The sequence below is a fragment of the Cydia pomonella genome, chromosome 4 (genome assembly GCF_033807575.1).
Source record: "Cydia pomonella isolate Wapato2018A chromosome 4, ilCydPomo1, whole genome shotgun sequence".
Taxonomy (NCBI): Eukaryota; Metazoa; Arthropoda; class Insecta; order Lepidoptera; family Tortricidae; genus Cydia; species Cydia pomonella.
The window spans coordinates 6,095,910-6,123,889 of record NC_084706.1 but is presented as its reverse complement, the minus strand read 5'-3'; the positions used below and the strand labels follow the sequence as shown (position 1 = coordinate 6,123,889).

Genomic DNA, 27,980 nt, shown 5'->3' with positions numbered 1-27,980 from the left:
TCACTTCAAATTATTCCAAATATGACTTCGCTCCGCCAATGTTGTGTTATGGGATTACAAAATAAGATAGACTTATTTGAGAAACATTGTACACTTTAACCACATTTTTGATCATACAATCTGATATACATCAGAAATATTCATAATCAAATCTACAATATACTCGATTTCATCGCAAAAAGTGCTTGTTTAAATAATTTCGAGTTTAATGCCTCAGTTCACAGATATTCCAGTCTCACTTATCAAAGTTATTTGGACGTAAATATTACGTCGATTAAAAAATGGTTAAACTGTTCCACTGCAGGGTGTTGGTTTCATCGTTATATATGACATATGACATTTAAACATATTCAACTCATATTCTTAGCTCGTGTCAGGTTCTCTAGATTTCTCTTTCGTAATGTACTTATATAATGATAGCTATCACATTTGCACTGTAATCAATGGGCAAGGATGTTTCACGCCACGACATCACATTGTTTAGTATTTTCTCAGTAACTATTGGGTTTAAGGAAGAGAAATTCACACGAGCTGCAGACGAATTTAGAATCTATTATATTAAATATATGTTTGTTTCTTGATTAATGATTTGTGAGTTTTTTAGATATGTTGTTGGCATCGTACATGAGGTGTGGCTCTAACGGAATGTTTGAATGTCTGTTTGTATGCATTGTTTGTATTTTTGTACTAAAATTATAGGTATGACTGAATAATATTATGTATATATATTATATTTTCATGTAATATATCCATATATTGAATAGTGGTCTTCCAAATACAACACTTACATCATATCATTAAACACTAGGATTTTTCATGTGAATAAATACGTATTATAAAATATCCACATGTGTACCTGTACCTACGTATACATAAAGCTCATTGCCCATTCCCTTAGCAAATATCCACCATCGCTCGACGATATATCCCAACTGTCTTTAATCCTAAAATAATACATAATTACAAAGTCATTTTTGACTCACTGATTTAACCTTTTAACTGGTCAAAACTAAAATAACTCACAACTTAATGAATGCATGAACGCGTACTATAAGACAGTACGTGCCACTTAGACAGTAGTGGTTAAAGGCTAGTTAGCGCTGGGATTATCGTCGGGCTAGTAACTGTTGAGTGTGTAGTGCGCACGCAGTAATAGTTTTATTTTCATGTTATGTTTAGTTCGCTTCGCATCGCCCGCGGCACACACAGACTAACCCTTCAATGTCTGGCCTACATGTCGTATAGTCCCCTCGGTAACCACTGTAGCTAGAGTAACCGCTCCATGTGGTAGTCGTACACCACACAGTAAGAGTATACTTGCGCATAAGCACCTTGTATCGGTAGCCGCGCGACGTAGCACAACTTTATGTAGACTACATGTAAGCTACACATTAAAGGCAAGAAACGTGTGCGCATAGATATCATAATCTGAAAATTTTGAAAGCAAAAATAATATTACCTTGAAAAATTTGAAATAGTAAAGCGGCGATTCAGTACAATAAATCGGAACTTATTATTAAGATACTGTAACGTGATGTAGCTTGCGTTAGGTTGTCATTAGTGCGGCTTATGATATCTGTGAGCGCGGACGGTGCACGCGGCGGGCTCGGTCTTACGCTGACGTTATGTTGGTGTGCGCCGCCAGCAAGCGGCGCAGCGCTCCGCTGGGGCTCAAGTGGCGCCGCACCGTGGCGCCCGAGGACTCGCCGACGCTTCAGAACGCCCGCGACGTTCAAAATGGCCGCCACGCGCAAAATGGCGGCGCAGGCGCGCGCGCACGCCTCGCGCGCCCCCCGCGACCCGCGCGCGTTCGTGACTCGCACATCATTTGACAGTTCACTGTCGCGTGAGACTGCCCCGAGCGCAACACGTATTGATCATACGCGGTGATCAGATTGATGCGGATCCGCACAAACTGCCTTAGACTTGTCGCTGTCCAATAGTCCTCACAACGCAGCAGACAGTCTGAATTGTAATCTTTCAAAATCCATAACAGTGTTAAAAATGTCGCTTTGACAAATACTGGAGTCTTAACTAGTAAATAATTGAAGCTAGACATTTATAAGTTTACAGAAACAATCAATATCAATGTCATAACTCCAAGTGCTCTTATTCCAACACTAACCCATATAGTATTTCACTTTAGCCTGGATAATCAAATTAACAGATAGCGGCTTATCGAAATTGTGAATAAATAAAAATACTTAAAAACTACAAACACACATTTATACAAAGTTATGTTGCGTCGTGTGGTCATTGGATGAAAGCTTCTTCTTTTCGAATGCAATTTGATTGACCGTTGTATATAAAACGCTAAGTATTTTGTTATTGTCCGATTCGATGCGCCTATTGTGTATAACACGGTACAGTAGGTATGACTGGTTCCTCATTGACATTCCTTCGATTTACTTCCTAAAGGAAATAAGTTCCTCGATAGGCCTGGCCTAACGATATTTTTATAAAGTATATTTGTATAAAAGTCTTCTTGGAATGTGATTATATATATTTGATTGCATAAGATGGCGTTACCTGCGCTATATGATAATCGGGAGCGCCACCATTAAATGGTAGGTAAATATTTGTGTTTGGAACCACATTGTGTGACCCACTAGTGCGTAGACTACGGCACCTTTACTACAGCCTTGACCAATTGGTAACTTTTTTCATTTATATCTTTGAAATAAAATATTATTGCTCAATTACGAAAACGATGTGATGTGAAGAAGCCTATTTACGAATGGCACATATACATCTTTCATTATCAAGACATTTTATCGTCACGTCACAGGTTCGAAAGTTCATATATATTTTTTTTATACAATACATAAATAACTACTAAAATGTGTTATTTCTAGTCATGATTTTTTGTCTATGTATTTAAGTATTTATATATTATATATATATCGTTGTCTGAGTACCCAGACCCACAATACAAGCCTTCATGAGCTTACCCCCACGGTAAGCTTAGTCAATTTATGTAAAACTGTCCTATATTATCTATTTATTTATTTATTAAAATCGACCAGTCCACATTCTTAAAAACCATTTTTACGCACACCAAAATGGCTACGACTTGAGTATTCGATTCTGTATTGAGAACAGACAATATTGGGGGCTTGCTTAAATTGTTATTTATTTGACGTTAGTATTTTTGTCGCATCACTGGCGACTTGGCGACTTGTTTTATAACTAAATAGGTGCTCCGAAGTTTTATGAACTAGCCTTATGATTTTTGTAGATGTATTGTATTATCTTATAATATTGTAATTTATTGTATATTTTCGTTATTATAACATATTATTTTATTTCAAAGTTGTAACTGAAAAAAACTATGGTCAATACTTGTGGCTATTGTTAACTTAGGCTACTGATAGTCTTAGCAACTTCCCGTTAAAATTAATTATGCGTTTATGAGCTCCAATGTAATTCTATATAGACTTCCCTACATACTTCCTTCATGAAGATTCACGATTGCTAGCACTTAAGTTTTGTTGTTATTACAAATATGAAATTGATACCATTCCAGAATAAAGTCACAAATAAGTTAGGTTTTATGTGAGACGTGAAGTGATATTCCAAGCCAAACTGTACCTATTAATAGATCGCTAGTAACGGCTTTTACTGTGCGTTATTATTAGATAAGTTCAAAATTCTAAATAATATTTACATGAATCTCTATTTGATATAATTTAATGAATTTTCCGATAAATTTTGGTAAAACTTCTTCCTTACCTGAGGGGGCGTCCATTAATTATGTGAGGGCTTCAAGCCGAATCTCACTAAATCTCACGTGGGGGAGAGGGGGTTTTGGCAAATACCACGTATTTTTTTTCAGACAAAAGATAGTGTCAGAAAATTAGATTAATTTAAAGTAAAACTTGTTTCTAACATATATACTATAATAGACTTTTCATCACACTTGGGAGTTCTTCACTCCTTATAGCTTTTTCTTTAATTATGTCACTTATTCATACAAAACAAGTAACAGAAATGAGTTTTACTTTTAAAATACTGACGTTTATAATTTAATATTTCTGTTTACGTTAAAAATTATTTAATATTATTAATTTGACAGCCGTTTAAAATGTTTTTACATAATTTTCAATCGTGGCTGAATGCCGAATAGATCTGTGCCTTCGATGCCTCACCTGCCAAGAAATTGCAAAATGGCGGACGAATGTTTGATATGTCACCGTATTTAAGAATTATTTTGCTTAAAATTTAGTTTTTTCTTCGCAAGTGTGATGAAAAACATTGTGTGTAACTCCGGGGGTCAGAATGTCTTTAATTCCCTTCAGCCTGCGGCTGTCGGGAATGACCACCCTCGTATCCAAAATATCACTTACCCACCTCGTTGCACAATGTACTATTACTACTCTTTAATAAGAATAACAAAAAGTAAATGTTTAATAAATCAAACCCATTTATACTCAAAATACAAAATTTGATAGATCTCACGTGAGATTAAGGGCCGAGATAAATCTCACGATATTTTATCAGGAGGGCTTTTAAAAAAAACCTAAAACCCGTCACCGTGATTAATGGGCGCCCCTTTAACTGTTATTCACCCAAATAAATTTAGTTATCTTGCTTGTACTCTGCACATGTTACGTTCACCATCGGGGTGCGTCGTTGTAGACTTTATTACCATTGACACCGAGGCGAAATCGGCGTACCCCAGCTCTGTCCATTGTACATTCTCCTGTAATTAATGCTCATCTTTTTTTGTACATAATCCTATTAAAGCTCGCATAGAACGGGTCGAATTTCATTATTATTGTACAAAATTTGCATTTATATCTTGGCACTGGCCCCACGGACGTGGAAGGGTGATAGATTTATTTATGATTCGATAAAATTGGCGAATAAAATGAGTCTAATTTGTCTCCTTGCTATATCAAATAAAATCAAGTGTAATGTTGTGTACCACCTCCCTCATATTATGTGGTTTATTGAAATTAATATGAACTCAGCAAGTCTGAGTTCAAAGATATTTCATCATGTTAGTTTTCACAATATTCAGTTTAAATAATTTTAAGGTAGATAATTTTGAAGTAACATTTATTCAAACGAAAACGTACATAATGACCAATAGTTAAAATTTAGATATACCATCGTGTGTCTAAAATTTACTACTACAGTACATCGAACAGGTATTTGTTATTAATTATTTTGTAGATACAAAAATTGCAGTTTGCAGCTAATTGCAGCAATTATGTAATGTTATTGACTAAGAATAATAGACAGACATACCTTAAGTACTGACAACGAAGTCATATTTCAAAATTTATTTTAACAAATGTAGGTATCTAGTAATTTTTTAATAAAGGCATAAGTCTCTCTTGGATAGAAAGAGCAACAAAGAGGGTTTCACTTCCATGTTACTAGTTAAAAGCCTTGGTGTCATCGACTTTTTTAGACTTATTACGATAGAAATATAAATTGCTAGCTGACACTACCTAATATAATAAAACGAACCAGAAAGAATGCCACCCAGCTTTTGAGTCGTGACACCTTGTTACGACGCTGCTTTTCAGGGCAACCAGAAGGAAAACTTAAGCTAAACGTATAGTAATATAACAAAGACATAAGAAAAGTGAACTTATTATGCTAGGAAATAATTGAAATAATAATAGTACATTATTAATTTTACAACATAGAGAACAGAGTGCCTTCTGTCGTCCGCGAGGCCTGGCCGGGCGCCCCACATTCCATCACGTTGTTTCTAGACTTAAATACTGATCATCTATAAGTATTGTAAATAAATATAAGAAAGCGTTTTTGCTATTGTTTGTAATGATGACTATTTATTTTAACTTAAATAAAATTTTCAAACTTGATTCAGACTTGTGTATTTAGATGTAAGTTTTAAATATAGCCAACTGGCGTACACTTGATTATCTGTAATAATTATGTATTTAATGCTATTACATTTTAAATACTAAGTTGTGCAAAAGTTGGTAGTACATGTATGCTGATTGTTGACTCGAAATTCATGATTCTTCTGTTTCTTTTCAATAATCGGTGTTAGTATTAATGCTAGTTTATATTTTCACATAGTAATCTTTAAAAGTATTGTTTTTAGCAAGGAGAAAAATGACGAAAACGGGCAAAACCGCATTGGATGAGAATTTGTGCAGTTAATTTTCAATGATTTAATAGCTTAACTTGAAAGTGTTTTAAAATAATATACCAATACTTGCTACTTTAATTTTGTTGCTTTGCAGGTTTGAATATATGTACCACACAACTGCCCTTGCGTTATTTAGTTTTGGGTTTAACTACAAAATTTTCAAAATTCGGCAGGTATTACTTAAATCTAAGAAAATGTGGAGCTCTGATATCCCTTATCAAATCAAAACTCTAAACTTACTTGAAATCGTCATCTTCCTCCTTCCATTCGCGAAAAGCAAGATAAAGGTATAAACGTAGGCTCGGCATGCATGAGGAATGGCGTGCCACAGGGCACGGTTCTTGGCATGACGTGCCACAGGGCACGGTTCTTGGCATGACGTGCCTCAGGGCACTGTTCTTGGCATAGCGTGCCACAGGACATTGTTCTTGGCATGGAGTCCACAATGCATTCTTAGCATGGAGTGCCCATGGGCTCTCTTGGCATGGAGTGGACTAACTGTGGTGTTACAGCGTGGCGGATACGCGGCACGCCTTGGTCAGACTGGCGCAGTGTAAGTACTTAAGTTCACCGTTCGCCGTTCACCCCGAAATAGACTCTAAAACTAACTATTAAAAGCCATTTTGGTACATCGTGAAGTACAATGGCAATACTCCCACAATTATAGTCCATTTTGGTTGGTGTCGGCGTCATCTAGGAAGTTTGCTTGCATGGCCTTTCGCATGCTGCTTTTTTACCATGCATCACGCTTTTTTATATGTATTGGGAGGTTATGGGTTGTCCCTTATGGAAATGACACCTCCAAATAAGATTGAAAAGTTGGTTTAGGAAGTTTTACTATACATTCTGTTTTGATTCACATGTAACGCTAGTTGATGATGGTTATATAAAAATAATGTTGGTTAATTTTAATAAAAAGTCACTACCTATTAATTAAGTACCTTTGATGTTTTAGTGAATTTGGACATTACTAAGTACATTTTCGTCAAGCACATTTAATGATCCGGTTTTCGGTACATTAATTATCGTCCCATAAAATTGTTATACTCAGTGTTACATAACAATCAGCGAACTGTACAGTCTGCACACGATTTCCAAGGAATCGAGAAGCCCAGCTCGAAGTTCCTCAGATTTCGTGCGCGAACTGTAAGCGAGTAGCGTCCTAAACCACTTTGTGGCTCAGGCCGGGTCATTCTAGGCTCTTGCCTAGCGCCAGCGAGTTGACCAACCAGTAGTAAAAACTGATTACGAATCCGGGTCACAACAGGTCAAGTTACCCCGGTTCCATTAAGGCCACGTACGCACTCGCGATTGTAACCGTCACCGGGTCGATATCAGAGCGTTTTTGGCCCCCTATTTTCTTACTACACCAAAATGACTAGAAATATGGTCAAGATAAGATAAATTAAACATTCGAACCGCCCATGATTACCTTACCACAATACTGTAAGTTGGCGGTTGCGTAGATTCAGACCGTTAACTCTGCATCCCATCTGCAATGTCAAAATTCTATGATAATAAAACATTTATAATGAGACTGCCTCACTTTGTTCTATTCTAATCGGAGCAAAGTTATCATACGAGTAGGCGGGTCCCAACCACGCGCTCTCTAAAATTTCGCCGCCGCAAGTGCGTACCGTAGGGCCACGGAACGCTCGCTCCGAGCGTGTACGCTCGACGCTGATCCCGACCACCATGCTGTTTTAGGAGAATACTGGACGAGTTGGACGACAGCTCCTCCATACAAACGTAGACCCCATTTTCCTTTATGGATATTGACATTATGGGGAATATGTTTACACAATTGATTGTACATTACCATAGCTACTTATGCCCCTTCGTTTGCCTTTTTTTATATTATTTAATGATATAAAAACAATTTTCATACGAATTTTTATAACCTAATTCTTATCATCATCCTCCTCGCGTTGTCAGGGCATTCTTGCCACGGCTCACTAATCCCTAGAATTGGCGTAGGCACAAGTTTTTACGAGAGCGACTGCCATTTGACCTTCGAACCCAGAGGGTAAACTAGGCCTTATTGGGATTAGTCCGGTTTCCTTACGATGTTTTCTTGCTCCGAAAAGCGAAACAAAACTGCAGAGAAAACGTACCACCCTTGGATATAAATTTTTATGCACGCGTGGTACCTTTTCTCTGCAGCTGACTGTACATAAGTCCCGAAAACTCATTGGTACGAGCCGGAGTTTGAACCCGCGAGCTTCGGATTGCGAATCACACGCTCTTACCGCTAGGCCACCAGCGCTACGTTAAATTCTAATTTTTATAAAAAAGAAAAAATCTCAAAAAAATTAAACGAAGGGACCTGTGGTTAATAATCATGAAATTGCGTAAAAGTATTTTCTATAACGTTAATATCCAGAGGGGAAAAAGGGACTACGTTTGTATGGAGAAACGGTCAAATGCATGCGAGCAAGTACGATCGGAGCGGGCGATCGGCTGGGCTCAACTCGCACGCGCAAGGCTCGCGCAATTTTGACGTTCGGCTCGACTTGGCAGCCTCACGGAAACGGCGCGACTGCTCCAGAACGTGCGCAGTGTCTTCAGCCGCCGCACCACGCGCGTCAACCTCGAGCTTGAGCTGTCGCGTGAGTACCGCTCCGACGGCTCTCCCACCTAGTACAACAATACATGAACATCTACGCACTGACTTTGACGTGACAAAGAGTATTGTCATAATAATCATCATATGTGTCGAAGTCTAGTCAAGGTCCCACTTTGTGGTTTACCATAAGGACGAGATTTGCTTGTATCTTTATATGAATAACGTGTCAAAGCGCCCTTATTGCAAGCGATAAAGTAGGACTTTTTGCTTGGAAACGACATATTTTCATACAAAAGTGCTGACACTATGACACTTTGTTATTGCAAAGTCTAGACAAAGTGAGCTTCAGTCTCTAAGTGCATTTAAGTACGTACGCGCACAAAACACAAGCCGATTTGGTCAGACGTTTATGAAGTCGATTGAAATCACACTAGATGTTATTTGAAGCATTTTATGCCACTAAAGAACACTACTTACTATTTTACTTATGAAACTAGCAAACTAGACCGCTCATTGACATTTTCATTTTATAACTTACTACTTACCTACCTGCACCTACTGATCGACCAAATACGGCTTGAGGTTTTGATCGTTCGTACAAATAAATAATACATATTGCCTTAATGTATTAGATGGAAGAGCCTATAGAGCTATGTGAACACTGCACGCAGCGCGACATAGAGCGCACTCGTATAGTACACGTTTGAAAATACATAGATTATTTACAGCGCCCTTTGTGGGCTCAGCACGGAAGCTGCGATCACGAGTAGATCGTTTCACAGCTTCGATCAGCCATTTTAATTTGTATCACGTTCAAACTTCTATAAAAAGTAACACAGCAATGGTCTTGGATGAAACGAGGTATAGTTTTAAAATTATGTACTTACACGTTTTCTTGAACATTTGTCACGGTGTGAATACAGATACCATTGCGCCAAAGCAAACCTCTTTATTTATTTTCCATTGTAAATTATCATATGTCTGACTTACGTTGCTGCATTAGTTGAGAATAATGATAGAGCAAGATCCCAGAGCCGCCAGACCTTATTTATTTTCTCATGAATAAAATGTATGGGATAATATAGTGTTAGTATGTACTTTTAATGTCTGCATACTTGTTATATTGGCCCGACGGCCATTTGTCCGGTACAAGGTGCTAAAGTTAGGTCAAAATATTACTAACTTTTCTTAAATTCTCATGGCTGATTTTTATGTATGTTTTATAAAATATTGTAAAAAAATTATAATCAACATTGTCAGACCATTTCCGCCGCAGGTAACTATTACCAGACGTTATATGGTAATAGTTATCGCCGACGGAAATGGTCTGGCAATGTTAACTATCAATTTTTAACATTTTTTTCTAAAACATACATAAAAATCAGCCATGAGGATATTGAGAAATGTTAGTAATATTTTTACCAACCTTTAGCACCTTGTACCGGACAAATGGCCGTCGGGCCAATATAACAAGTATGCAGACATTAAAAGTACATACTAACAGTATATTATCCCATGCATTTTATTCATGAGAAAATAAGTAACGTCTGGCGGCTCTGGGATCTTGGACTATGAGTTTGTTCAGATATCCGTGGGAAGAAAGTAAGGAAATTCACCTATTTTTATTTTAGCTCTAGCTAAGACAAAGGCTAAAGCGACTATTTTTTTTATTTGACTTTGTTCTTTTTTATTAGCCGGGTCCACATAGAGCGAACGAGCGAGCACGAACGTGCGAGGCAATTTCCTCACGCACAAACCGGCCAGTGTAGACGTGCCTCGACCGAGACGGTGTGCGTTTTCCTCGCCCGAGCGCCCCGCTTCGGCCGAGACACGTCTACATTGACCGGTTTGTGCGTGAGGAAATTGCCTCGCGCGTATGCTCGCTCCGTGTGGACCCGGCTAATTTCTGTTAAAATTTCGAATTATCGTCTTTCCGAAGGTATTCATTGCTGTATATCTATATATTAATTACAACTGTATACATACTTAACCTGAATTCGTTAAGAGTTTTAAACGCTCCCATTCAGAGTTTTAAACAGTTAAGAAATGCCCCGGAAGATTCAAGGAACTGCAAAAAATTCAGATAGCCAGTTACTAAACTTAACTGCATCATTTGTCTTACCCCATAAAGGGCTGTAGCCAAGATGACAATCGTATACCGACTAACGACACTAGAAAAGTAAAAATGTATGTAAGTAAGTGACTTGTTTCCCATACATCATTTATTTTGTAACGGCTCATAACAAAAAATGAGAATGATTTTCTGTAGACTTATAAAAAAAACGCTGTTAATAAAGTTGTTGCTAGTTCTTTTGAGATTCTTGAATTGCAAATGTTTAATTTTTTTAAACATTTCTTTTTGTTAGAATGGAGTCGACACAAGAAACTGCGAAAACGTGTTGTACATTTTTAAAATTCTAACTTAAACATGCATGGGAAAAAGGATAGAGTGGATCATTTTACTCGTAGTACAGAAAATGTACCAGTTTCTACTATATATAGAATTATTGCATCTTTGACTATAAATCGCAAAAGTGCTAGTGGCCAGCGAAGATAATAACCCAGGAAAGCCTGAATTGACTCCAAAACACTTTTAATTATATGAATTGAGCCAACGAGATGTCGCCAAAATGTTAAGTGTTACCAACCGTACATTTGTCGATCATTAAAAAAGATTGGTCTGGAATGCTGCTAGATGGTAAGAGCCCCGGAATACACTGATCAGTAAAAATCGACCATTATGTCTCAGTGTTGCTAGATGACTCGAAATTACAAAGGGAAATCATTCAGTTTTGATGATGAAAGTTATTTTCCTTTTAGCAAAACTGATATATCTGGAAATGGTTGATACTATACTAGCAATAATTCTACAATACCAGGCAATATCAAACACAAGTATTATGGACAAGTTTGAGCAGACATACATTACAATTCTTGGACTCCAATAACATACTATTTGTATGTAAGAAAGTCCGAAATCCCACAAATTTTCCACAATGTCGGCTGTTTAAGTAGTTGAGTGTATAAAAATAATTGGAGAGCTAAAAATTGTGCCCGGCTAATAAAAATAACTAAGACCTGTGTTCCGAAAATGGACAAAAACGGTGTCCAAAGGTTATATTCGAACTTTATATCTAAACTACGTCAAAAACCTGACCACGAGCCCTATTCTAACAGCCATTAATGTTATTGTAAATAATTATCATGTATATATTGGCTAATAATAACAAAGTATCGTACAAAGTTATATGAATATTTTTTCACAGCTCGGAATTCTCATTTTTTTGTTATCACCCGTTATAAATTATTGTCACTTGGCCAGGCCCTGTCCTTTCTTGCCACGGTTATCTGGGCCGAGTGTAACTTTTAGTGGCCGGCAGATGGGTTCGCGTTCTCGCAAGAGGAGGGCGGGAGCGTGTCGCAGTCGGACGTCATTCGCGCGTACGACACCAGGCGGCCGAGGACGCACCGCTCCTGAAGCTCGGCGCGGCAGGCGACGCGCCGCTAAGCAGATGTCGCGCCGCTACATTGGCGCGAGGCAACCGACGCGCCGCGACACAACCACGTACAAACTGTTGCGTTCCGTTCCACAAGCAAGACAGACGCCCTATCTGTTTCCAATTTAATTTTTCCAGTTCTTTTAAGGTTGTTGTAGGTTAGAAAGGATTGAAGATTTCTAAAATCGTATATTTTCAATCACCACTACAAAATTTAAACGAAACCTGGACCCCATTGGAAATTGTTTTGTAATCCTAACAAAATAACGATTTCAGAAAATAGTTACTTGTGCAACAACGGAGCAAAGTTAGTTTTTGCTGCGAGGCTGAAAACAAAACTAAAAATGTCATGAAAGTCCCATTAAATTCGTTTACCTATAAATTACGCAAAATTGGAAACAAAACTGTTTAAGTCCTCTTAAAACTCCCGATCCCACTACAGCCCAGTTCCCGACAAATCCTATTCCCGTTTTTAGCCCTAAGTATCCTCATTCCCTTTCCTATTCCTGTTCTCACTACCATTCCCGTTCCCTTTCTCATTCCCGTCCCTTTTCTCCCATCCCCTTCCTTTCATCCCTTTATTCCTAGTTTTTATTCCTACTCCAATTCCCACACCCAGCTGCAATCCCAGTCAAAATCGAAACCAAACCATTATTCGATGAATCCAAGTAGTTGAAATTGATATTATTAGACTACGTGCTCTGAACAGACATTCTAAATTCATAGTCATATTGTCGCACTCATGCAGCAAAATCGTATTTTGCTCACTATTTTCAAGCCCCTTGTTGGGGTGAAAAAATACTTTCTGACGTATGAAAATCTAGATTGTTTAAATTTGAGACATTGATAGTTCATTGACTTTAAGAAAATGTATTGGTAAATGTGTCACAAACTCTATTATCGTTTTTACACAGTAGCTAACTAATAACTATGGATGTATTTATGGAACTGTACACTATACTTAAGGGTGCGTTTGTATAAGAGATGTAGGTATTTTATGTTGGCTAGTGTTGTACCTAAGTGTCCGCGTCGGCTCGGAGCGGAATTCAAACATTAAATTTTGAATGTAATTGGATATTGATTTGCCCAACACTACTCTCAGTGCTGCTCGTTTGCACCAACAAATGTGGTTATGCCTTGTATTTCCGGGCTGCAAGATAAATTTACTAAGCCCGGTGACGTTCTGATGGCAATGTTATGTATCTATATCAGGATCGCCTGACGAGCCACCTAAAGCATCCCAGCCGGCCGCAGGTTGAGCATCGCGTATCGCTACTCTAATATAAATAAACTGCTATTATATTGCACACTAATGCGAGTAATATCAAATAAAGATCATATTTTTAAGCATTTTGCATGCCGCTCTGGGTCGCACGGACGTATTTAGGCGCCACCCGCCCGTGTATGTACGTACCACTTATATGAATATGCTTGTCAAACAATAAATTAAAAGCACGCATAATATTTAATTCGTCGTCTATAGATATGAATATGACGCTTATTCTATGATGCAGTTTTGTCTGCTTAGGATTATCGTGTTTTAAGTTGATTCATTAGGTCATACACAGATTTAATGTACCAATTTGTCTTTTTCTGTACCCCAAAATAGTTATATTTAGTTAAATACATCAATGATACACATGTCATCAATTTTCATATTATTCCCGAAAACTACTTCGGGATCGGTTTTGGGCAATGAAAGTAACCATCAGAAAATGGTCCTTAACTTTCGGGAGGAGGGTTTTTTTTTTGCTGTGTATGGCCCAGAGTACACGGCGGGAAGAAATTGATAACGCGAGATATGTAATTGAAGAAATTTTATTTTAAAATATAAATACAAGAGGTTCAAATTGAAGCAATTTTACCTTAAAATATAATTGCATGAGGTTCAAATTTCTTAAATTTTATATCTCGAGTCATCAACTTCTTCCCTCCATTGTACGGATATGTACAAGTGATTTTCACGCTGCCTAATATGTATAAGTGACATTTCAAATGTACCTTTGGCCAAAAATAACAACTAAAATATTTTGAGGGCTTTGCTTTAACTCTAATAGATCTGTTAGATTGTTTTACTGTTTTGCATGTTAATTGTGTACAATAAATGTTTTATTGTTATTAGTACAATCGCCTTGTACAATTATTTTTTCTAACTGGTTTAAGAGTGATCTACTTATTGTTAATTTTACTAATTTATTGAAATGCTTTAACTGTATAGAGTAGGTAAGTACAAGATAGATAATTAATGCGACCATGGCCTATTTTGTTACGATTTACTTCGACAAATCTGCAATATTAATTGTATTATTTTGGTGTACTGTAGTTATTTATAGGCCGCAGCTTTTATTAATGTAATTCAAAGTATTTATTCTTGTATAAGGTATTTTGGCCCTTAGTAGAGTACAAGTGGACGTAGTGTTTATTAAGTCGATTTAAAAGCATCGACCACCTAATATCGGTGTAATAAGTTTCCTACTGCCATCATTTAAACCCAGGGCAGAGAGGTGGTCGGTTCACGGTGGCCAAGCATCTGTTGACTAACGAAAAGAGTTCTATAAAATTGCCAATGTAATTAGTACTTACAAAATGAAACTTGCAACGATGTTACATTATAGGGAACCTGGCATGTGTCCTCTGCCGCCTATTTCTATTGCATCATTCACTGTTTTCAATCCTACGAGCACGAATTTTAGAAATTTATCGATGCCTTGGAAATATTAGTCTGTTAGATATTCCCCACCAAAAATAAAATTATTTCATATAGCTTTTCAAATTCAAATCTATATAATGACTAATATAAAGTAATCGAAAATTAGAGTGATACAATTTTTGGCACTTTAGATTCTGTCGGACTTTAGAGCACTGCGTTTTACTGTAGCGTCGAGAGACGTAAGGATGCGAGCGGATCACTACCTACTACTGAAATTATTGTGATATGTAAACTTGGCGAAGCGAATTTTCAGAGTCTTTACAAAGTCGACTGCTAGTGATTTTTGGACGACTTACAATTCTAATATTTATCATATTACTATATTATATTATACATACATACCTCTAACAGTTTATTATTGTTAACTGTTATCTTGGATAAGAAATGAGGCGACGGGGCGCGGTGCTTCCTCTTTCGTTTTCTGTTGGTCTAAAACTCGAGCCGATCCAAAATAGAAAAATCCATCTTAATCTGTCATTGATATTTTGCACCAATACGCACGTAAGTGACGGTGAGATGCACAAAATGAATAACATATATCGATAACAGATTAACAAGATACTTAAAGTTTTAATTGGCCTCGTATTGAAAGCTTGTATCTGCGTATCGATTCAGCCCTGAGATACGAGTAGCCGTACCATAAGTTGACACTTGACGTTTACGTTAGCGACTGCGTAAACTCGATCGCAGTCCATCTCGCTCACACTGGTAATTGGTGCGATAGAGAGAGGAATGCGATCGAGTTCACCGAGTCGCGCTAACATGAATCTCAAATGCCAACTTATAGTAAAGCCCGACCAGACATATATGATCATTGTCAAGAGGGCGCTGTTAGTTTCATGTTTAGGGTGACAGTTCAGTTTAATATGAAAAATTTAGTTCCAATGAAATTCCGCAATATGGCGCGTGATCATATATTACTGGTCAGGCTTTACCTACGCCCAGGGGTGTCTAAAAGTAATGACCGATCAGCATAAGTTAAGGCTTGCAACGACGTAGCAAGTATTAACATTATAGGCACTAATATAATAGCCAACATGCCAATCGTTAACGCTCCATAGCGAACGAAACGCAACTGTCACTGTCGTACTAATATGGAGAGTGATACAGAGAGATAACTACGCTACGGAGCGTTAACAATTGGCACGTTGGCTAAGCACCCAGGTTTCCTTATAAATATCATGTTTCGGCTGAAGGTACGGGGACCCAGTGACAATCGATGATAGAAAACGCCAACCGAAATGTAAATGATGTATGGTAACGATTACTAATTCACTTTTCGGTGCATCTACCATCTCAGTACACGTTTACTTTTCGATTGGCGTTTGTCGATATACGATTGTCATCTGTGCTAGGCCCCCTGATTCTTATAATTGAAATAATTATTGAGTATCTACGAGTATTAACCCTTACCTATGCGTCCTACATTTGACTTGTCACATAATGAACATACCTAATATACTTACATAGGTATGTTTGTACCTACACTTTAACAAAACTAATCGCCGCGTTTATTTCCTTTGGTCCTGGCGGTAACTTTTATGAAAACATACTTATATTGGGACCAATGTGAACGTCAATTCCTGATCGAAATCGAATGAATAAAAGTTATTAGTTGTTGCAATAATGTGATACGTAGGGATTTAAACCTTGAATAAAGGTGATAAGGTTCAGATCTTGGAGCACCCCGCCCCGTCGTCGCCGGTTTTAACGTAAGCGAACATGTGAATGTAACAGGAATATATTATTTGTTCTCGTTCTTAACATGACTTTTATTTATTAGATAGTTTCCTGAGCCCTATATTTAATTTAGTTATAAGGTAATAGACTCAGACACATAACTTCTATGAAATGATGAAGTTTACTCAACATTTGGATAGGTAGGCTAGACTATCAAAATCGCTGCCAACTTAGCTTGGTCTGACTCTATATTTGACACCGTATGATTGTGTACCCGTTAGTTTACAATCTAAGGTTAGGTTAGTTTGTAGTCTTCCTACCGTATGTTTAAAGGTTATTTAACTGACGAGGTTTTACAATTTTACGGTGACATACCTATCTACAGAAAGTTGGTAGACTCTGACGACGCTAACTTTGCACAAACTCTGCAGTAAGCATGCATACATATCCTTATAAGCTTCTCCATACTTGACGTAGCACTTGTCATGAAAACTTTTCAAATTGGTATAAAGCCACTTAAAATCTCAAAATAATTTTGTCTCACGCTTGCAGCGCAATCGAATTTTGCTGAGGTATAATCGTGTTCATAAATATATGAGCAAATCCAATTCTTGAAAAAATTAATCAGCATAGAAAAGTACATATGCGTCTGAACAGATTAACCGATCAAAAATATGTACACATATCACCTGTCATATTAATCTGAGCAAGTATTACAATAATAAGCAACTGATAAATGTCTGTACTACTGCTGTACTAGGTAATATTTTTCAAAATTATTTAACCAAGTGAAATTATACAAATACCTACGCAGAAGTTTTTTCAAATATTTATAAGCATATAGTGGCACAAAAATATATGTACTAACGTTTTACAATTTTATGTGAACACATAAGTTCGTGAATATCTAAACTATCGTAATCTAAACAAACATAAGACTTAACAATTTGACAATCATCGAAAAGAGTACCGTACTGTCAAATCAAACATTTGTCTCTTTCATTTTTGTTTGCTTACGGCTTCTTACTCATTTTTGCTGCTTTCGATTTATGATCGACTTAAAAGAGTATTTTTGGAAGTATTAGAACAAATTAAATTATTTTCAGAAAATATTTTAACTTGTTTTTATTTCATATTTCAAGTAGAAACACTACTATATAAATTATAAACTGAAATAAATGTCATATACTAAGAAAAAGTGACCAAGGCCTCCAGTGCCCCAGGCTGGAATCGAACCAGCGTCCTCTGCTATCGCGACAGGTGCCTGAGCCACTCGGCCACCGGCGTCACGGCAGCATTTGGAAAACAACTTAGAGAGACACTTTTTAAAACGCAATGTTTTAGGTAGCAGAATGACTTCCTTCATAAGTCTAATACGAAACATAAAAAGTTTATATTTGTTATCTAACATCGTTCCATGCAAAAAGTCGGTTCTGGCTGTTAGGTCGCAGTTCACCTAACACGCTCCTCCTCGCTTCGCTCATCGTCGGAACTCTCGGACTACCCTGAACTGGTTGCACAGCTCGTACGCCTGTTCGTTTCATCTATCGCTAAGGCCCAATTTAATTTCAATATATTATCGCGCTCCTCGCATCAGTCAATAAAAAATAGGTTAGTTATTGCTTTTTTTCTTTTGATACTAATTTAAACGAATGAACTAGGTATAAATGAATTTTACTTTAAAATATTAACGTTTATAATTTAGTATTTTGTTCATGTTTTAAAATATTTAATTTGATTAATTTAATAGCTGTTTGAAATATTTTTACTCAATTTTCAATTGTGGCTGAACGTCGGATAGGTCTGTGCCTTCGATCCCAAACCTGTCAAAGAATAATAATATGGCGGACGAATATTTGAAATATTTTTCAAAGCAACATTTCATCTTGTTCTCCAAAAAACTTGTGCTCGCTGGGACGCCAAATGGTACTCTCTGCCGAGGCTCTTATATTTATTACGTTTCAAAATTTCGGCGCTCACCGCCGCTGCGCCCGCTTTTACATTAGTCCGCTGGAGGTAGGACAGTGCCAGTGTGTCTACGCAGGTACCATCCCACACTAACATACGAAGATCCGTCCCAAGGTCCAAGGAACTAAGGACACCCCATATTAAATTATGTATTTATCAAATTTGCAGTCAATGTTAATATTATGATTGTAATTGTAAATAAAATCAAAATTATAATTAGAAATGTCACAAAAAAATGCATAAATCGATTCGTGATTAAATAATAATCGGCGTTCAACGAAGCCGTTTGGTATGCTATTGTGCAGTTTTTGTTTGATATCAGTGATAACAAACTGCTGCGCGTAATAATCTCTAATGGCGGTGTCCACTGACGATACACTAAGACGTTCGCGTGCACAATTCGTTATCCCGCAGTCTATGGATGTCGCAGAGTCAGCTGTTACGCGACTCGGAAACGTTACGGTGTTTGCGCAGCCATAGCTATTAAGTACGTCATCGACCTGTGTGGCTACCACCAGTCCGGCACGGACATAAACGCTTTCGAGAACGTAACTTACTTTCTATGCATCTCGCTCGTACTCGCATATAATTGCGAGCGAGATGTATAGAATGTAAATTACGTTCTCGATAGAGTATATGTCAAAAAACAATATGGTTCTTATATTTAACTTTTTTTAATATTTTATTAGGTAATAATAGTTTTTTTTAAATAATATTAGCTCTAGCATTTTCCCTCTATATATACCATTCGGTGAAAATTGAATAAGCTAATAAGCCTATAAAATAAAGGCAAGTCAGTTTTTCGATAGAAGATATCCCAGGGTAAACACACACACAGGGTACATAAGTACTTACCTATTTATAACGTCATATAATACAAAAAAATCGTATTCTTTTGCTGGTTCGCAGTCTGTAACTTGCCTAAAAAAGTGCGAAATGCGAATAGCTGATGGCCTTCGCGAGACATAATGTTATTCTGTTTAACTGAGGGGCTAAAATGGCCGCCCCTTTACCGTGGCTGTCGTTCTAACATTATAAGTGCCTATGCATGACACGATAGGCAATAAGAGCGCGACCATCATATTGTATCATGCAGTAGTATGTAAGCGTATTAGGGGAGAGCGGGGACAAACGTAACACTTTGTACTTTAACCTTATTTTCTGGTAAAACATGATTGACGTATTAAGCATGTGACTAAATTTTACATCCAATACATTGTATAGGATGTAATTTAAGTGTTACGTTGTTTTGATTCGTAAAATCACGTTTCGTCGTCTTACACAACCTAACAGCGCGTGGCGTGCGTTTTGACTGAATGCAAGTGATGGGGGGCGCCCCGGCTATTACCTGATGGGAGCGAAGCGGTGTTTTGACTATTGGCTAAGCCTACAGGGCAATTGGTACTTTCAACCTGCAGTTACGTTTGTCCCCGCTCTCCCATACTTATTCCAGTTATACCATTTAGGAGCGCCGCTTCATGTTGCAAAAAATGGGTTTATGATATAATGACATTCAGACTAAAACACAGCAATATCTCTACATTACATAGCTAATATTGATCGGTATATGTGCATGTGTATTTGATATCGTAATAGTAGGATCTATAACGATCAGACCAGATATGTAAAATACAGCTAAGATACTAGACTAAGGATTTTGCTGCTTATTCTTAAAAATATATTATTTTAAACTTATCTTCATTATGTTGCATCTAAAATTATATTTTCATAATCATAATCATTTATTTGTAAAGCTAATTTACATGTCACTAATAATAAAAAAATGTCAATACTTTCAATAGAGAGTAATCAAAGTAAAAAGCACAGTGATTAATAAAATTGGTCATTATGAACTTGTCATAATTGTAGAACGGGCGCTCAATACGCCAACTTCTTAGGCGATGTTTAAAGCTGCTTACGCTTGGGGCCTCAGTTATATTTTTTGGTAGATGGTTATATACTGTGGGGGCCGTCACATGAGTCAGTTTCGAGGACTTAGCAAGCTTGCGGCTGATAGCAACGAGCTTATGTGCATTTCGAGTATTGCGTCCATGTATCATGTCATTTGTTTTATACTCGTACGAGTACGTGTGAATATTTTCACGCACATAAACTGCTATCTGCATAATTACAATAGCAGGTAACGTAAGAATGCCTAACTCTTTAAAAAGGTCTTTAGCCGGTGTATCAATTGGTACTCGTGGAAGGATTCAAATGGCACGTTTTTGCAGGCGAAAGACCCTTTCCCACTCAGCACAGCGACCGAATCGAATTTTCATGAAGAATATTACGCATGAATAGTACCTATTCGACACGTACGGTCTTCGTTTCAGCTTGGTAACAGACGCTTTATACAGGCTGTCCCATACCCAGCGGTTCTCTACAGGTAGCATTTCTCAACCGATTATCCTGATATTTTGTCAGTATAGTCAGCATCAAAAGTAACGGATCAGATTACGCGTCTAAATTATCTATCATTCTCTAGTGATATAACAAAACGAGTATATTAGGTACGTAGAACAATTAGCTGTGACCGATACTTTTGAATGAGAACTGTAGAAATATTATCTCTATTGAAAAGAGTGGCACAAAACTTCCCTACACCAACGCGAAGAATAATTATACCACTTACTGTAAAATATCAAACCCAAAATGAGCGCTATTACTTATTTTTCGTCACTTAAAGTCAATTTTGCCAACCAAAATGATGTAGCAACTTAAAATTTGCATTAATTTACTTTACCACACTGGTGCATAAAATGCAAATTTCACATCAGTTTTTGAATAATAAAGATAGCCCTTACGAGCTGGCGTGGTCAAAAGTTATTTTCCTTACTTGCATACAGCAAAACCCCAAAGTCACAAAGTTCCCTTGACCCGGTTCCCCGATTCCCATTGCTACTTGGTACCCAATTAGCTGGCGAAAGGTAACAGTCATGTTATCAGTTATCACGCGCTCACGGCCGCCGCAGGTGAGCCGAGCACAACAAACACAAAACAGTTCCACGCCGTGCATTCAGCGCCGCTGACGTGTCTCGCTCAGCCTTCGCAACGTTATTGTGTGTCAGTTTACGTTCCAAATTCGAATATTTAAAAGCGGTTTGTTTTTGTGTTGTGACCTGTATGTTATGTGATTGTGTGTGCAATGGCGCGGTCACCGCGCAGGATCGCGGCGCATCGCCGCAGCCGCAGCCGTTCCAGAGAACTCACGAGGATCAGGACTCAGCTTAATAAAGGTAATAAAATAGGCTTTTTAGGTAATAAGCTGTTATAATTGTGATTAAAAATAATAATAATTTAGGTAAGTATTTGTGATGAACACGCATATAGGTACATGCTCTTACCAGGATTTGAACCCGGCACCTCCTGTTATACATTGCAAAGAGCAGTAAAAAATATCCAAGGCAAAACCTACACGAAAACCGGTAGTAATATTTATTCAGCTTGAAATAAACGCGCGAGCCTGGTTGTTCAACTGTAACTGTGTTAATATTTAGTATTTAGGAATAATATATGAACAGGTATCTATTTCTTAAATATGTTGTAACAGGTTTTAATAACATAACAGAATAGGAAAACATTTTTAAAAGTTCATATTGAATAGCAGTAAAACTTGTATGCAAAACTGTAGAGACATTATTTTGTAAAAATACTTTAAGAGCCCGGTTACGATTTTAGAGCAAAAATCTAAAATTGATAGATTTAGTCGTTAAAATTGTACTAATCGATAACGGCCTCTTAAGCATATTTGAAAATAAATGACTTGTTTTGAGTTGCTTACATGATCAACTCTTAAAATCGCATCTGAGACGAAGCGGCCGCCTCGTGTTCAACATCCTGCACGTTCCACGCAAATGTATTCATTGAGCTAGTAACTACGTACAAATGGTGTAATTACGCCGGTTACAAGAAAATGTATGAATGAATCAATTCTCCAGATTTGTGACATATTTACAGGTACCTGGCTCTATCGTGATCTTGAGACCTAAATAAGGTAGAGTTTATATTGATCAGGATATGATCCCGTATCTGCTGTGAATCCGCAAAAATACCTAGCTGAAGATACATACCTACAAATAATACGAGAACGTTTCCAATAATATACACCGTGTTTTTATTGAATTCCGTTATCTTCGGGGTATGGGTAAACACGTTGAAGGAAACTTAATGGCATAGTTATTAAAAAAAAATGTGTTTATATATATATAGAAGTCATTAAATATTGCATATAGCGTTGTTGTAACACGGGTATTAGATTTAACTACAACCAAACAATTGAAAACTGTGACTTATCAATGTCATTTCGAACATCGATCCCAAAGAGTAAAGTAAGTAAGTATATATCGATCCTCTTAGATAGTACTTACGTTTAGTAGCAAATGTATTAACTCGTACTTAACACTAATCAATATGTAAACAGGCCCTAAGACAAGTATACAGGCTCATAGGGACCTTATCAGATAGAAAAAAATTTTGGCTTATCTCCGAGCTAATTAGAATACCGATGTCTTTAGGAAAGTTGCTTAATTTAAGCTCAGGAATGCACCCTTGAAATTACCGGAAATAAAAAAACACGGTGTATACAATGGTCTATCTTAAAGTTTTCGAAGTCTGTGGATGTTTATAAGTTTCAGTTATGAGTACCTAAATGAACTCGAGCGAAGGAATGGATAGATAGGGTGTCGACGAATCTTAAAATCTTGTGGGTATATTATATACCTATTTACTTAGAATTTAACATTTATTGCAAATACTTTTATGACGGATGCTTGTTGCAACGCTGTGTCAAGAGCGGTTGAGACGGCCAATGCATTTCCGCTTATGGCTACAAGCCAATCGCTGCACGGCACTTCATGCCGCATAAGTCGCATCTATGTGTATGTGCCTCTGGATATGAGACCAGGCTATAAAATTAAAATAAATACGTTATTCAAGTTATATTAAATTAAAAATTAACACAAACATTTGTGCCTCTCGTGGAAAACACAAACAAATCCGAAGCTTTGACAAGAGAGCCTTGAGAAATGTGTAAAATCCCATATTTGGACAGTCGACGGAGCCGTCAGAACAAATGGCAGGTCGGTCAACAAGAACCATCCCAGTTATGGGCGGGTGAAGGCCAGGGCAGGCCTCGTGCGGCCACTGGCCCCGCCTTGACATGCTTCGTACGACGACTTATGTTCGTGCAAAAGGGACATTTTCGGAAATGATTTACTGGAGTCAGTCAGTCCTGCATGGCACTTGTACTTCAAAGTACGATGTTTGGCTCCACGAGTCGCGGTTTGAAGTTCCTGTAGGTTTCCTGAACCCAATATTCGAAATTTCAGGCTCGTAAAAACGTCGAGACTAGAGCATGAAAAATACAAACACCTATTTTTTTTAGATAACTAATAAGTATACACTTAGGGCTCTTACACAGATTTGTTGTTTTTGTCACATAAATATATATCTACTTATGGTTTTTGTTTAACTAAGTTAGAAACTAAATAAAAGTAGGTAACAGGTAGATAAAAGTAGCCCCTTTTCACAAAAAATATTTCCTTAAGTAGGTATGTAATATTATTTTATAACAACTTGAATTAGTCATCTTTTAATTACATCATAAAATTCAAGATTTTTCTAGCTTGTGCCAGTCTAGTTACTTTCATATATTGATCATTTTCTCTTTACCGTTCGAATCATATAATTACGTCTCAATCAAATCTCGATGCTCTATTGTATTCAATCTGGCGAACAAAACTGATTTTATTTAACATTGCTTTTCGCTTATCAAGATAAATAAACTCACGTCGCCGCGTTGTTTTGTTTGACAACATAATGTACAGTGAGTACCTAGAGAGATATGGATGTAGTCATTGAAATAGTAGCGGTAGCGTAGTTAATTAATGGAATTTTACTGCTAAAAGGTAATTTGTATTGAAACCATTTGAAATAGTGAGAACCGCAGGTAACACATAGAGATTAAAATAAAATCGATTGTCATAGTAAAACAAAAAAACTGGAGAAATTTACAAGCATATATTCCTGTAACCCTTTATAAGGCATAAGGATGTCAGAATTATGCAAAATTGAACCCTGTCACTTTGAAATAAAGTTCAACACCAGGTGGGAAATATATTCCCTCTACCTAATAATGATTAAATCATTCTACTAGAGTTCTGAAAGCCTAGCGCGAACCACGTTGCACATGTTGCCTCCATGTTACACTTACGTACTAATTTACAAGTGCGACAGAGAGCCAACAGTTCAAACGCGGCCCTCTGTCTCTCGCGGCGCGGAGTCTGAATGCACAACGATCACTTTTCACTTGATCCTTGTAGGTCCTTGTCCTCATTCGTTTAGCGTGACATATTTATTTTGGTCTGTGCCTGCCATTTTGACCTAGACCTAATTAGCTCATTTTACGAGACACGAGACTGTAATATGCCCAACTTAGGTTAGGTCAGGTATTTAACATTCTAGGCAGTTCTGTTTTTACAATCCCCGTAGGTACTTAGGTTCTTTTTATTTCCTTTTTTTGTTTATCGTTTATCGTGCAAATTAAAGCAATAGCCGGGTTCACACAGAGCGAGCATACGCGCGAGGCAATTTCCTCACGCACAATACGGAGGCGTGCCTCGGCCGAGGCGGCGCGCACCGGCTAATTACTTATATTCATCGCAATAAAAGGTAAACGACTTATAGCAATCATAAAAAATGTGTGAACCGCACTATTGATCGAAAAAGAAGCTACACAGGATGCATGAGCATCTACTTGGCGTAAAAGGTTTGCAACTTTCTTGTTTCTAAGTTTTTACGCCTCCTCGACAACGACAAATTACGACATTCTTGGTCATCTTATATAAAAAGGTAGTAAGTTTGAACATAGGAGCATGACATCAAGGTATTATTCTAAACATTCTGAATCTTAGACCTCAAAATGTACCTAAAGATTCATCATCATCATTATCATGGGCCTTTTCGTCTATTGCAGACGATTTATGGCGTAACGCCGGAGAGACACCGTTTTTGGTGGCTGAATAGACCGATACGAGACTGACATGGTCTACCACAGGCCTGACAAGGGAAATTTGCGGAAAACGGCACTGAGACGCCTTGTCGTCTTTTTGCCTCTTGTCAGCGAGTGAAGCGTACCAGGTCCCATCACAAAACTTGCGACCTTCCACAACGCGTTTGCGCCACTCCGACCGCTGTTCTGCGAGCCTCTCCCAGTCTTGGTGGTCGATATGGAAGGCAATCATGTCTCTCTTTGCGCAATCTTTAAGGCGAAGCAATGACCTCCCAACGTTATGTTTTGCATTCGCAACCGCACCAAGAAGAAAACGACGAGGAAGTCGAGAGGGATCCATCCTGTACACATGCCCTAGCCAACGCAGGACATCTCTGTTTCAGAAACGCGGTTAAGCTGGGCACCTGTGCCATTTCTAGAACCCTGTCTTGCCATGATATGTCGTTTTCCAAGACATGCGTCGCTTAATGACATAATCCGTCGGTCTCTCGCCACTATCAATGTGCCTGCTCTTTTTGGTCCGACTGACATTATCAGGGATGATGGCAAGAGGCCTGATGGGGTGTCCTTGGTTCCCTGAAGCCTGGGGCGGATGTTAGTGTGAGATGCTACCTGCGTAGGCACACTGGCACCGTTCGACCTCCAACGGACTAATCTAAAAGCGGGCGCAGCGGCGGTGAGCCCCGAAATTTTGAAACGTAATAAATATAAGAGCCTCGGCAGAGAGTACCATTTTGTACCATTTGACGTTGACGCTCTAGGTCCATGGGGTCCCAGCGCACACTAGTTTTTTGCAGAAATCTTGAAGTGTCTGGTTGACGTAACTGACCGAAGAGCTAGCGGCTTCCTCGCACAACGTATTAGTATAACGATACAACGAGGAAATGCCGCCAGCAAGCTTGGTACAATGACTTAAGGGCCTAGGCCCAAATCTAGATTTGAGCTAGTTATAGTAATACTCTGCATAGTCGTGTATCCATTATGCATATAGCATTGCAATAAAATATTTAACAATTCAAAAAACGAATTAATTTTGATATTTGAAATAAAGGAGCGAGATTTGAAATGTAAAATATACCTAATATGTAAGCACCTAGCAGTGGAGGTATCGAAATGTTCGTAACCCCGATCACCTACACATTTTTATTTTAAGATTGGCATCGTTGATCGATATACGATTGTCATCTTGGCTACGGCTCCAGAAATCCAATAAGTTAATAAATAAATACATACGTTGCGTTCCTACAGCTTTGTTCAAATATTATACAACGGGTTAAGGCTTTTGATTTAACCTCATTCAATAAGTTCAGTCAGCCAACCATCGCCAACCAATCATGTCCATTTCACCAGAGATGTGACTTATTTGAAATACTTGTATTTAACATGCAAATACAAAATGCAAAATACCTATTTTGTATTATGTATTTAAATATCTTTTAAAGAAAACTATTTTGTAGGTATTTTATTTCAAATAGTTTTTGGGACCTATTTTCTATTTTCAAAATACAAAATACTTTTTATTAGGTAAAGTAAGTAGGAGTTACAATTTCTTCTGACGTTACAACGTTACGTCCTTGCAACTCTGTCATTCTTTTATGTCGACCGGTCTGGCCTAGTGGGTAGTGACCCTGCCTATGAAGCCGATGGTCCCGGGTTCAAATCCTGGTAAGGGCATTTATTTGTGTGATGAACACAGATATTTGTTCCTGAGTCATGGTGTTTTCTGTTTTTTTATTTATTTATTCACTATGAATTTTTTGAAACAGGGTTTAACACAATAAGCCACTATTGAAAACGTCTAGGGTTTATGTAATAGTTGGAGAGATCGCGCAGACCGATCCGCGTTTGCTTAATACTATTATTACATACTTAGTTATGTTTTCCTGTCGAAGCTGTTATTGTACCTATCGTTTAAATATCGACCTTATGTATATGTATTTAAGTATTTATAAATATTTATATATATCATTGTCTAGTACCCACAACACAAGCCTTAATGAGCTTATTACTGTGGGACTTAGTCAATTTGTGTAATAGTGTCCTATAATATTTATTTATTATTTTAACATGGAACTGGTGAATATGTTTAGTAACGCCGCAAATTACCACAAGCGTAGCGAGAGATTAAAAATGTGGAATCTTAAGCGTTGCAAGGGTTTCAAGGCACGAGAGGTAAATAAACTTTTCTGCCCTGGTGAAACACAAACGAGACGTTTTCACCAACCAACGAGAGGTACCTATATACTAGCTGTAAAACATTACAAATCTAAATTAATGATTTTAATAATTGACCGTTAAAAACCATCACTTAAAAGTCCATTCAACCGGTAAAATTTGCACTCTAGAGGACTGATATACACACTATTTTTAAAGAATAAAAAAGGCTTTCCAACTTGTAAATTCCGAGCAATACTAAC

At 37.6% G+C, this 27,980-nt stretch overlaps 2 protein-coding genes across 2 annotated transcripts in view; both read left to right on the top strand.

Annotated features, from left to right (window-relative positions):
- Positions 1-16,670, top strand: part of LOC133516940 (probable phospholipid-transporting ATPase IA) — a 146,641-nt gene extending 129,971 nt beyond the window's left edge. Inside the window, exons 24-27 of the mRNA XM_061850005.1 lie at positions 2,520-2,567; positions 6,646-6,686; positions 8,654-8,742; positions 12,080-16,670. Of these exons, the coding sequence (XP_061705989.1) occupies positions 2,520-2,567; positions 6,646-6,686; positions 8,654-8,742; positions 12,080-12,325 (424 nt within the window). The 3' untranslated portion in view covers positions 12,326-16,670. The remainder of the gene's footprint in view (positions 1-2,519; positions 2,568-6,645; positions 6,687-8,653; positions 8,743-12,079) is intronic.
- A 4,897-nt stretch (positions 16,671-21,567) lies between these two features.
- The window catches only part of LOC133516931 (phosphatidylcholine:ceramide cholinephosphotransferase 2-like), a 196,811-nt gene continuing 190,398 nt past the window's right edge, over positions 21,568-27,980 (top strand). The window contains exon 1 of the mRNA XM_061849993.1: positions 21,568-21,790. Within this exon, the coding sequence (XP_061705977.1) occupies positions 21,700-21,790 (91 nt within the window). The 5' untranslated portion in view covers positions 21,568-21,699. The remainder of the gene's footprint in view (positions 21,791-27,980) is intronic.